Genomic DNA, 12,270 nt, shown 5'->3' on the forward strand with positions numbered 1-12,270 from the left:
ATGTACCTTTTATTTTTCTTTCAGCTATTTCGTCGAAGGCATTAGAAGTGAGGCGACGAATACGCATATCTGTAACGAGGCGAGCAGCCGCGGTTTCTTTCTGGGGCAGGGGTTTCAGTTGGCAGGGTTGCAAGCATAACCCCCGTAATTTAGCTAGATGGAACTGCGTGTGCGCTGTTCGGATTAGGTGAAAAAAAGGTACGATTTTGTCGTCATCGAAGCTTTTTTTTTTTTTTTTGAGGGATGCGTGCTGTTAATAGCTTTGAAGAGAGAGGGGCCCGTGTCACCGCCGAACGGCCGGTGATGGCTTTGCGCTGCTGCCCTGGTAAGGATACGTAGGTGGTGGGGATGAGGGGTTGTTGAGGTAGCGCTGGGCAGCGAGAAAGCCGTTTGCATGTTTGCAGAGTGCCCGCGGAACGGTTGGCTAGGGATAAGCTTTCAGATCGCACGGTCGCAAGGATATTTCGTTTAGCTGGTTCTGTTTTTGGGGGGCCTTATTGGGCAGTGGCCGGTTCTACTTATGCGATCAACATGATCCTGTGAACGGTGCCGTTGTGGCAATCCTACGATGGCTGAAAGAAGAGCGGTAGTTCAATCTGGACCCTTCAAAATAGAACATGATGTCGATCGTAGGTTCGGCTCATGCGCTGTTTTGGGGGGCGTTTTCGGTCGGTTGCGAGATTGTGATGGGAGCGAGAGGCGGGCATGAGGGGTGCGCGTGCGTCTCGACTTGGCATGTGGTTGGCAGATTAATGCGAACGCTGGCCCCCGATCGTCCGCCCTGATTTGACTGCTCGTTTCTTCGGCACGGTCCGAACGGGGGTCTCCAACCTTTTTTCCCACTGCGCATCGTTCTGCATCGCATCGGCACAAGCGCAGCGGTGACTGGATGGGAACGCGCGGCTGTGGTCTGATTTGCTGTTGGAGATTAAGAAAAGATGCCGATCCATTGATTGGTTGCGAAATGCTCCACAAACCTCTAATGGTTGGTCTGCAGATCATCCGCTGCGTCGTCGTCTTGGTTGGTTATTGTGCCGCCTTTTTATAGTATGTATCAAAACCGATCCTCCCCTTCCATGCGTCATGATGCTCCGAGACTCCATAAACTATTATGCCCATAAAACACACGGCAGCGACTCGTCGGTCGTCTGTGCGATAACCATCACCGGTGGAATGCTCATCCTAGTATGAGCTCGTAGAGAATGACCATGGTGTTGATGCCGATGAGCGGTACTGTACATTTACACGTCAGCGCCAGCGTCTCATATACGTGCGGAAGGAGCCCATCTCCATGCGATTGGTTATGCCCCGTCATACAGCAAGAGAGCCGATGTTGCACCTGTGCGCCAAATCTCCTGGACCACGCAACGGGGAGCAGTGTATTTACTTACTTCTCATCAATGTCCGCACCGATGCGATGAGGTTTATCAGCTTCGCCTTTACACTCTGCGTGTCTTGAACACCGCCAAATCCCGGCTCAGCAGATTGGCCCCAGCCGACTGTGATCAAAGCCAAGGCGTCAGCGAACGAGAGGGTGTATGAGAGACGGATCCGCGTATGGAGGCGAGACGTTAGGCGTTGCAGAGGTCAGGGCAGGAGCTTACTGCGGGCGAGGAAGCGGTCCTCGGAGAGCACGGCGATGGCGTTGACGAGCAGGACGGACACTGCCAGCGGTCAGCACGGGCGGAGAGCTGGCGGCGGGGACGGGGGCGCACCGTAGAAGAGGCCGCCGAGGCCGAAGAACAGCATGGTGGTGATGGTGATGAGGTGGGCAGTGTGCAAGGTGGTGCCAAGTGGCCGCTGCAGCGAGGGCGGGAGCGGTAGGCTGGGCACCCAATAGGCGGCGGCGCTTTGCGTCAGCACGTAGGCAGGTCGGCAGGGCTGGCGGTCGAGGTGGGCGGGTGCGTGTCGGGCAGCTGGCGGAGGTGGTGGACGCGGCTAGGCCGTTGTGTCGGTTCTCCTCCACGCAAGCGCGGCGGCAGCGGCAGGGGTGCGTTGGCGAGTCAGCGCCAGTGCGCACCGCCGCCCCGTTCTCGCTGCTGGTCCCTGGCTGCCGATCCTCGCCTGCGAGCCCTTTGATTTTCGCCTCCAGCGCAGCGCTGCAGCCCCAGCAAGGGCGCCTGCCACCGCCCTGCGTCGCCGGCAGTGCGCGGCTGGGCCTCGCACAGCAGAGCCGCCGGCATTTCCTCGAGCGCGCGCGCGCGCGCCCAACGGTGGCTGCAAGCGGCTCGGAGGTGACTCCTGCGCCCTGAAGTCTACGTCATTGTGCATGCCCCGAGTCGCCCCAGTGCGAACCGCTGCTCTCTTCATCCGCGGGCTGATCCAATGCTGCGCTCGCTGCCCGCGCAATCCCAGACTGCGCACGCCCCCAAAGCACAGCCTGCCCGCCGCGCTGCCTTTTGCATTCAAGTCCCGGCCCAGCAATCCCCAATCTGCCGTCATCGACGCCGACTCGCACCCCGATTCGACTACCACTGCGCACAGAATTCTAGACCATCGCCCGTCTCCCTAGCGTCCTCCACGCCTCCGCCCAGGCGCAACCACAGTTCCGTCTCTTTCAACGCCCACCTCTTCCATCTCCAATCGAAGCCCATGTGCCATCCGCCGAATTCTCGATCCTGCGCGCGCCCGCTCTGACCGCCACACACGTCCTCTGAGCGTCCGCCCGTCCGTGCTGCACCACGGCGGAGCATCCCAAGCGCCTCGATTTTATCATGCGCAGGTCCGCGCCGACGTTGGACCTGGCTGCCAGCGGCCACCACGTCCGCCATGCCGCCGACGCCCAATCTGCGACGCAGAAGACGCCCATGTCTCTACCTGCCAGCGACCTGTCCGAGCCGACCAGCTACTTCGACCTCCATGACAGAAGCCCGCCCTCGCCGGGCTCTGCCCGCAGCGAGCCGCTGTCCATTATGCTGCCGCCCACGCCCACCACCACTGCCATGGCTCTCGCTACCCTGCAGTACCTGCCCGTGCCGCTCCTTGTGCTGTCATCACTAAAGACGGTCGTGCTGGCTAATGAGGCCATGGGCCGCCTGCTGGAGGTAGACCGCTGCGCAAGTGATGAGAAGGACAGGGATGCTGTGCAGACTGTCACCGACAAGTTGCACGGCCAGACTGTGTCGGAGCTTGGCATCGACATGCTGCAGGACGGCTCCCCGATCTGGATTAGCTGGGAGGTAAGGCGGTGGCACTGCATCCGCCATGTATGTACGTCTGGGCTAATCTCGCCAGGATTTCCTCGATTCGGTCTGGAAGCAAGCGCAAGGTGAAGCCGAGGGGGGTTCTGCCGAAATGGGGAGTGAATCCGATCAAAGTACGCCAACATCGACGCCCAAGCCGAACTCGCTGTCCTCTAAGCCCTCTCTACCAAAGCTGAGCAAATCCAATTTGGCTCGTACGACAGTGCACGATGTATCGGTTGACATTATCATCTCACTGCGCAAAAACGGCACTCCACGTCCTTCCCCACCCAAGGACGGCCGGAGGCTGAAGCCGCGACCGGAGAGTGATGCCATCCAGGCCACCATGATCATTTCCGTCTGGAACATAGAGGACGTGCAATATTTCACCCTTACCTTCACAAGCGCGAGACCAGGCCCGAGCAGCGCTAAACCCACGCCTTCAAGCCGCACCGTAGTTCGGACATCTGCTGGATTCAGAAAATCTCCAGGATCTGGCTCGAGCTCCTCTTCAGGAAGACGATCGCATCAAAGTTCCAACCCAGGCTCGGCTGTCGCGTCGCCCAGCACACATCCTCCGCTTTTCCCCCCTCATGGACCTCCGTCTCGAAGTGGAGACACTTCGGCACCTTCGCTGTTCCTTAAGGCGTCGCAGATGAAGGATGCCATTCTTGATTCGATTGCTATGCCGGCTTATGCCATGTGGAAAGATGAGAATTTCGGGATTCCCAACAAGGCAATGCTAAGGTTTTTACCCAATGAAGGTGCAGACGCACCAATGGACCAGAGGGAGTTCTTGGAGTCGTTCAGGGCCTACACAGAGGATTTCAAGAGGCAACTCGAAGTCGATGAATTTCCCATTGTGCAAATTTGCCGCACCAAGCAGCCTGTTACCCAACGCCGGGTAGGGATGGTCATCGCGGACACGGGCGAGAGAAAGGTCTATGAGATCGTGGGGGAGCCAATCCGAGACGACTGCTCCGGAGAATTCCTTGGAGCCATCGTCGTCTTCAAAGATGTTACCGAGTACACAAAGAAAATTGCCGAGCAAATCGAGGAGAACGAGAAACAGTTCGAGTATATCACTAACCTGATTCCGATTATGGTGTGGACAACCAAGCCTAACGGAGATCACGACTGGTTTTCGAAGAGGTGGTACGACTATACTGGTCTCACGGAAGAAGAATCTCTAGGTAAGGGCTGGAAACTGCCTTTCCATGAGGAGGACATGCCCGAGACGAGCAACCGCTGGCAGCATTCTCTGCAAACAGGTGTACGTGATAGTAGTCTCCAATCCTGAAAGGTAGCGAAGCTGACAACTTTCAGGAGGAATATAACACCGAGTATCGGTGCAGACGCTACGATGGCAAATGGAGATGGATGTTGGGCCGCGCTGTGCCTTTCCGCGACGACAATGGGAAAATCGTCAAGTGGTTCGGCACCTGCACAGACATCCACGAGCTAGTCGAACTCCGAGAGACCGCGAAACAAATGCGAGCACAGCTTCTGCGTGTTCTTGAGCATGCTCGCGTCACTCTATGGGCTGTAAATCGCGATAGGAAAATCGTCCTTCTTGAAGGCAGCCTCCTCAGCGATTCATTCTCACATGTTACCAGAGAAAAAATCGGGACAGATCTTTATGACCTTTTCAGCCGCGACGAAGCTGGCCGAAAGACGATATCTGAGCTCAAAGCTTCGGTTGACAGAATCATCGACGGCGAAGACACGGCGGAAGTTGTTGAGATGCAATTTGACGGAAATAACCGCTGGTATAGGACGCGTGTCGCGCCGTTGATGGTGACATCCCGCCAGGCAGGCATCGAGATGGATTCATACATTGATGGCGTCTATGGTGTGAGCATGGATATCACGGGTCTGTTGTCCTCCTTCTGTTGTAATGAGTGTGTTCACTAATATCGGTGCAGAGCTTCGCAAGCGTCGGGAGGAACTGGAAGCGCGAGAAGAGGAGAATTCTAAACTCGTCGCCAACGCCGTTGCTGCCAAAGAAGCAAGCAGGATGAAAAGCCAGTTCCTCGCCAATATGTCTCATGAAATCCGCACACCGATTGCGGGAGTGATTGGAATGAGCGAGCTGTTACTTGACACAACACTGGACCAAGAACAAAGAGATTGCGCCGAAAACATTCAGAGGTCGGCCAATGGACTGCTCACGGTCATCAACGACATCCTTGATCTTTCTAAAGTCGAATCGGGGCGACTGGATGTTGAAGAGGTTCAATTCAGTCTTCTGGTAGTCCTCAGAGATGTCAACAAGATGATGGCGTTTGCTGCTCTTCGAAAGAACATCAGCTACGAGAGCAACATCCCGCCCGAGATTGAGCGAGATCTCAAAGTTATGGGAGACCCAGGTCGACTGCGCCAGATTCTAACAAATCTACTCACTAACTCCATCAAGTTCACATCCGAAGGACATGTCAGCCTGTCGGTATCCATCAATAGTGAGAATGATGAGACGATCAACGTCCGCTTTGTCGTGGAAGATACTGGCATTGGCATTGAGGAGGAAGTCAGACGAAGACTTTTTAAGCCCTTCAGCCAGGCCGACTCGTCTACAGCTCGCCGTTTCGGCGGGACGGGGCTTGGTCTGGCCATCAGCAAGAATGTAGGCACCCCGAAGCCCTATCATAGTGACGTACTGACACAATTAGCTCGTCGACTTGATGCACGGCAATATTGAGCTCGAGTCTACTCTTGGCCAAGGAACCAGAGCCTCATTCTGGATTCCATTCAATAAGGCACAGTACCAAGATGAAGGTTCTCCTCTTATTGACCTAGCATCGATCCCCGATCGTCTTCAGTCAGATATTTCTGTCTCATGCGGCAGCTCTGAGGATTATGGAACGCCTCCTCTGACGCCAGTTGCGCCCAACAGTGGAAAGTCTCCACTTCGGCACGGTAGAGCCCAATCAATAGTCTCACTTCCTGGAAATGGAAACTTTCACCATGCACTACCAGACCACCTCTTCGCGCTTCCAGAAACGGAACGGAAAAATGTCCACGTTCTGGTTGTTGAAGACAAGTACGCCCCTCTGATCCCATACCTAGCACGAGAACTGACAGTCGGCGAAGCCAAGTCAACCAGCAAATCGCCCTGAAAACGATCAGAAAACAAGGTTTTGCAGTAGATGCGGTGTGGAACGGCAAGGAGGCGCTGGACTATCTAGTCGAAGCCAAGGATGGTAAACGTGATCGTCCGGACATAATCCTCATGGACGTTCAAATGCCGATTATGGATGGCTACAAGGCTACTCATACGATTCGGACTGAATCCCCCTTCAAGGACACGCCAAGCATTCGCAACATTCCTATCGTCGCGATGACAGCATCCGCTATTCAAGGAGACAAGGAGAAGTGTCAAAAGGCCGGAATGGACGACTATCTGTCAAAACCAGTGAGGGGCAAGTTGCTTGAGAAGATGTTGGTCAAGTGGGCAGTTCATGGGAGACGCAAGCAGGAGACGGATCCTGCACAAGGGCGAAACAGCACTGTGCCGGAAACTATACAAGAGTCCGGGGATGATTCAAAAGATCACACAGCATCGTCGAAAAAGGCCTCATCCAATCCGCCAACACCACGCACGGAATCGACGGAATTTAGCGAAAACGACGGCGACAAACGCAATTCGCTGACGCCCGCACTGGATCGGATATCTTATCGGGAATCAAGTGCCATGCATAGGACTGACGAGAGTGAGGGCGAACGTGCCGTCCGCAGAGCGCAGCAGGAAGAGAAGGCCGCTGATCTGCGTGATGCGAAGCTGCTGTCATCAACGAATGATCCCCATAGGAGACCTCAAGACACACCGAAAGCGACAGAACAAACTCCACAAAGAAGAGGTGAAGCAAGCCACGCTCTGACAAGAGAGAATATGGAGAAACTAGTTGAGGAGCAAGAAGATGGGCTTCGAAGACGCAGATCTGTCGATACAGATGGTGGTTGCTTAGGATATGCAGATGGAGGTGCAGTCGGAGGTTGCAGAAAGAGTGGAGATGAAGAAGCAGGGAGAAGCAAAGGCATGGATGGTGTGAGTAGCTTGGCAAGAGGTGCTAAGGGGACGCTGCACAGGAGCTCAAGCGCGAAGACGGTAACCGCGAAGAACTTGAGCGTTCAAGTGGGTGGCTCAGAACCGCCTGATCTTATTGAAGAGCCAAACACAGCAGTCAGGAAATGATCTCTGCGGATCATCAAGGGTTGGTTTTGTTTTTGTTTTTGTTTTCCTCAGCATTTCCGCATAGCGCGTTGGCTTGATGTTGCATTTTCGCATCCTTTCTCATTTCTTTTATCCTGCGTTTATTGTCACTCATCGTGCGTATTGTTTCCGGATACCTTGTATAAAACTTTGCTTCAGTCTCATGTATTCTACATTCTGGTTATGAGTGGGGGGTTTGTGTTGGAAGGGACATTTTATTGGACACTGGCTGGAGTGGACCATCGACGGCTGCGGAGGTACTACTTTCCTCATTTTCTGTCCGATTTAGCACCACAGGCGTCTTGCTTCGCACCGGTCTTTTCGTTATCGTCATGAAAACAGGCAAGAAAACTAACGGCCAAAAACAACGAAGACTACCAACTACCTTCATTTCCTCTCAGCACTCCTGTTTTCTCCATGCCCCAAAGCTTACGAGATATTTCTTGTCTCTTTCATTGCACTCGAGAGCCTTGGAGATAACGTGTCTACTCGGCCCAAGACTGATCTCGGTCAGATACGATTGTGTTGTGTCCGCTTCTGCCATTTTCTTCTTTCTCGTCCTCAACAGTCATCCTTTTTTTTTTCTGGTTCCGTGGATCTTTTCTTCCGGACTGTTTCTCTTGTCTAGTCTGTGTGCCTTGTTGGTGCCAACGCATCTGCCCTTCGTAGGTTGCCGTCATGTGGTCTCTCAACAGCAGCACTCAAGAGCTTGTGAAGCCTCGCCATCCTGGAACTGGGTCGTATTTCTCTGGTTTCCCTGTCTTGTTGGGTTGCCGCAAATTTTGTACAAAATTGCATCGCCTTTTCGGATTAGTCATCCTCCCCCTTTCTCTCGCATCGTAAGAAGACTCTCAGCGCGGATGGGGTGCTATGCTTCCCTTACGCCCATGTTTTTATTTCTAGAATGGTTTCTTTTCGTTTCGTAGCAGCATCTCGGTTTTCTTCGCCTATGAGAGTGAGCATCGACTGGAGTTTGAAACAATTTGTGGCGCTATCACGCATCAACTAGAGGGGTTTTTTTGCTTCAGCATTCTGCAGCATTTCGTGTGTTGGTGCTAGGTAGTGTGTGGCATGAAAGAGCGGGATATTTAAACTGTATGTATCGACAAACTAGGTTTGCTTGCCCTGGCAGCGGGTAAGCTGTTTGCTGTAAATGAAGCTATTCGCTGGGATTTATGCAGATCGGTGAGGCCTGACTTTCCTAAAGCTTATCTACTTGCTCTGGTTTGATATATGATGCTTCTGTGTGCTACTGAAATCTTGGGAAAACTGCAACGCAAGCTACAGTCTCGCTTCTAAGGGGCGACTATGTAATAGCTACTTTCAACATGTATTCGATCAGAGGCTCTAAAAGATAGTGTTATGGCCGTGGGGGCGGTTGAAAAACTATTACATGGACTTGATTTCCTTTTCTTTGCGAAGAACAACAGCAACTATAGGGCTTGCGTAAGACGGATAGCTGACAAAGATTTAGGACTTTTAGTGAAAGAGGTTTGTTGCGGGGCTTTGCTGTCAACGTATTTATATCTTTCAACAAGCCGCTGCTGGAAGGAATCTCGTCGAGTGTCTTCTCTTGACAGCAGTCTTTCGCAAGCTCGAATAATTAGCAGCTTTCTAGCATGATGATGTTATGTAAAATAACAACCCTAAAGAGTGATGAGTAAGAAGCATACTTATGTGAGGCCGGTATGCACAGATGGTCGCAGATGTAATCTCGGAGTGGTTGGTATTAAATTAGTAGGATGGTAAGCAGATGTTAATCGCCTGTTAATCCCGCTGTGCGGCACCATCTGTGCTGGAATTTGATACCATCAAGCAATTTTTAACTGGAATGGAAGTGGAACCATGTCTGAGAGCCTGCGGCTATGGGGAGAAGAGTCATAGATAAAGATGAATTGTAAACGCTTTACCCTTTAAAATTTTCCTCGAAGGTAGATATATATTCAAATTATGTGAATAGTCGGAGGACACGTCTGATATGATTTGTAACTTGAGTTCATTGGTTGAAAATCTTAATTATGAAGAAAAGTGCAGTGTTTTTTGTTGAACATGAAGGGCTAAAATTCTGCGTGGCTTGCGATCGAGGTTCGTGGCTTGAAGGATGTCAAAACCGCATTGATGATGGGAAAAGCCCACTGAACACTTGAAGAAACCAGCGCGGCGGACCGGGAAACGTAGCAGTTTTATTGAGTTGCATGTTTACTAACTACCTAGAATCTAAGGAGCAGGACTTGGACAGCGACAACTTCACTCGCTTTTTTATCGTTCTACCTGTACATCGCTCTTATCCTAAATGGATGAAGTTGCTTTTCATCGAAATGTGGGTTATTGGGTGAAGATGAGTATCTAATGGAGAGAGGTGCATCACTCGTGTTGTTTCCAGCCCTTCGAAAGCAAGCCTGAAACGGAGCCTGCGTATATTACAGGAAGCTAAACTTCGATATTCTTGACCGTTTTGATATCATTTCCGCATGCTTTTGAGCCAAAATACCGGATGAGGTGAAGTTCACACAAACTCGTGGATCATCTTCGGCATGGTGGTGCTTGACATATGATAGCCAGGTGTTCCCTGACATTGTTGCTTTCTGCCTTGAAATGTGCTTGCTAGTACTGATCCAACCGGAGAGGTAAGTTCTCGACAATCAAGCGGCACTTTGAAAGAGGCATAGCTCCACTTCCTACCATCATCTCCCATTCCCGAACTTGTGAAGTCTCATGCTGGTGATGGAAAAATGGGGCAAGATCGAGAGATGAAAACGATGCATGCCATGGCAAATGCATGAGGATATCCGCTCATCACAATCACGCAAAACCCAGTCCGACAAAGTCTGAAGTGGCGCAGCTGATGATGTGTCGTGTACCCAGCAACCTCGCGTAGCAATGTTGCTGCCTCAAAATCCATGGCAGCAAGGAAAGAAAAATTAAGAAGGCCCGCATGACCGTAACGGGCCTATGATGGCGAATTGCTTGCGATCGTCAGCACCATGAAACACGGAAGTGGGAGGAAAGTGCAACATCCGTGCCCTTCATCCCTCAATGGCGCAATTAGTTTTCCGCTCGCTTGGCTACCGCTAAGGTGCTGGCTGGGACTCGGCATCCCTGCCTGTTCTCCTCTTTTCTTTTGCTTCTCTCTTCAGCGGAAGGATCTGGATCTCGAAGCCTGAGGGGGAAGGGGGCTTGCCCCGCCGAAGACGCCAGAAAGCGGCACGAGTCAATGCAAGATCCCCGAGAGAAAAATGTGACAGGCTTCGCTTGATGCTAGTACCTGGGGGAATTGATGAGCCTCTCCACTCTCCTATTAGACGGCCTGGAGGCTATCGCACATGGGGTATAGACCGGTGTACGGGGAAGTAGAGCCCAGCAACAGAGCGGAAAGTAATCAAAAAATTAAAACCCCGGGTCTTAGTGCCCAGTGGTGGCTTGCCTTAGCTCAGCGGGCTCCACTCGGCTAAGATCTGGGCTGAGCATCTGGTGCTCTTGGGTCGGAGTAGGAGGGGAGGGCGACGCGTCAACTGGAGGTGGTTGATGCTGCATGCTCATCATCTCGTCAAGGGAAGATGAAACAATAACGCGGGAATCTTATGCCCCTGCCGCAATCGCCACCCGCGCAACAAGCTCTTTTTCCCTTGCTGGCATTCCAAATAATCGCTTGTGTTGCGAGGTGCCCGCAGGGGCGTCTGCTCGGCGGGCAACACCCTTGTAGAGCAATACTTTCTTCCGAAACCTTGGTTTGACGTCGAAGTCCAGCAAATAGGCTCAACGGCGGCAGCCCGAACCAGCAAGCCACGGCAGTGTGGCAAGCCGGAGGTTGGAATAGAGGTGCCGTTTACCTTCTCGGCAACGGCGCGTATCTGTCGATTGTTTCTCCTTTTGCCCTCGATCGCCTGCGGATGTGCAGCAAGTACCGTCGCTCAAGGGTCTCCCATTACGCACACGATCAACAGGTGCAGATGCTTCCCGAAAAGACAGCTGGGCGTTCAAGCCACAATGAAAGCTCTCGCGCCCCCCTAAACGGTCAATCATCGGGAGCGCAACAAAGAGGCGCAACAACCTGGAGCAGATCGTGGAGGTCATCAGACTAGCGACGCAGCGCCTCGCGCGCACGGCTGATTACCAGGATCCGGTGCTGCGGGAATGCAGAGAGACGAGAGGTCGCTTTGGTCGCTAGTGTGCCAAAGGAGTAATGAGCGTGGGAAAAGCAAATACGAACGCACCGCCCGGTTCCTAGATAAGATAGAGGGATTGCCCAAGTGGGAATGTGTACCCCTGCCTAGCCGCCTCAATCAGAAGCTTGGCATGGCATCGCAGCAGAGGTCGCGGGGAGCAGAATAGGGATACGGTGGCATGCACGACCGGGATCAAATTCAAATCGTGTATTCGGTGAGCACGCGTCCGAGCACCTATTGAGAGAGAGCCCCACTGCTGCACCAAGCACCAGTATTGTATTGGGGCTCACCGGTGAGGCGGTTCTGATGCTGCCTGCTCCCCGCATCTGGATTGCTTCGCAGGGGATGAAGGAAGCAAGACATGCCCCCACCTTGGAAGAATATTGTCGAGGGATTTTTCGCCAGTGGATTCGTGTGATGGCGATGCGGAGCGTTGGAGCTCCCCAGGCGTCCAACCCCTTGGCTCCCGCTGCGCCGACGAGAGCGGAAGGAGCTCCGCCAGGGGCAGGCGCCATGACATGCAGCGCTGTGGTGTTGTGTCGCAAGCCCGCAAGAGATTTGGAGGACTTGGATCCTGGGAGGCTAGCAGCAATTCCAGGACAAGGCGGCGGGTGGCCCGGGCGGCGGGCTGGGGGTGGTAGGGCCGGAGCTGGGTGGAAATGACTATCTCCGACAGGCTTTGGGCGTAGCGTGCTGTTTCACGCTCTGGGGC

At 53.2% G+C, this 12,270-nt stretch overlaps 2 protein-coding genes across 2 annotated transcripts; one reads left to right on the forward strand and one right to left on the reverse strand.

Annotated features, from left to right (window-relative positions):
* Window positions 1-1,177: 1,177 nt before the first annotated feature.
* On the reverse strand, window positions 1,178-1,749 carry LTHEOB_10723 (Protein transport protein; the record flags this gene model as incomplete). Its single annotated transcript, XM_035507400.1, has 4 exons — window positions 1,178-1,233; window positions 1,392-1,499; window positions 1,605-1,664; window positions 1,716-1,749. 4 exons carry the CDS (start codon window positions 1,747-1,749, stop codon window positions 1,178-1,180), a joined length of 258 nt encoding a protein of 85 aa, XP_035367078.1.
* Window positions 1,750-2,714: 965 nt separating this feature from the next.
* On the forward strand, window positions 2,715-7,337 carry LTHEOB_10724 (PAS domain-containing protein; the record flags this gene model as incomplete). Its single annotated transcript, XM_035507401.1, has 11 exons — window positions 2,715-3,179; window positions 3,235-3,540; window positions 3,630-3,740; window positions 3,838-4,287; window positions 4,333-4,455; window positions 4,509-5,055; window positions 5,108-5,805; window positions 5,852-6,098; window positions 6,159-6,222; window positions 6,273-7,083; window positions 7,269-7,337. The coding sequence occupies 11 exons, from the start codon at window positions 2,715-2,717 to the stop codon at window positions 7,335-7,337; spliced, it is 3,891 nt and encodes a 1,296-aa protein (XP_035367079.1).
* Between the last annotated feature and the right edge of the window lie 4,933 nt (window positions 7,338-12,270).

This window comes from Lasiodiplodia theobromae, assembly GCF_012971845.1.
Source record: "Lasiodiplodia theobromae strain AM2As chromosome Unknown scaffold_41, whole genome shotgun sequence".
Classification (NCBI taxonomy): domain Eukaryota; kingdom Fungi; phylum Ascomycota; class Dothideomycetes; order Botryosphaeriales; family Botryosphaeriaceae; genus Lasiodiplodia; species Lasiodiplodia theobromae.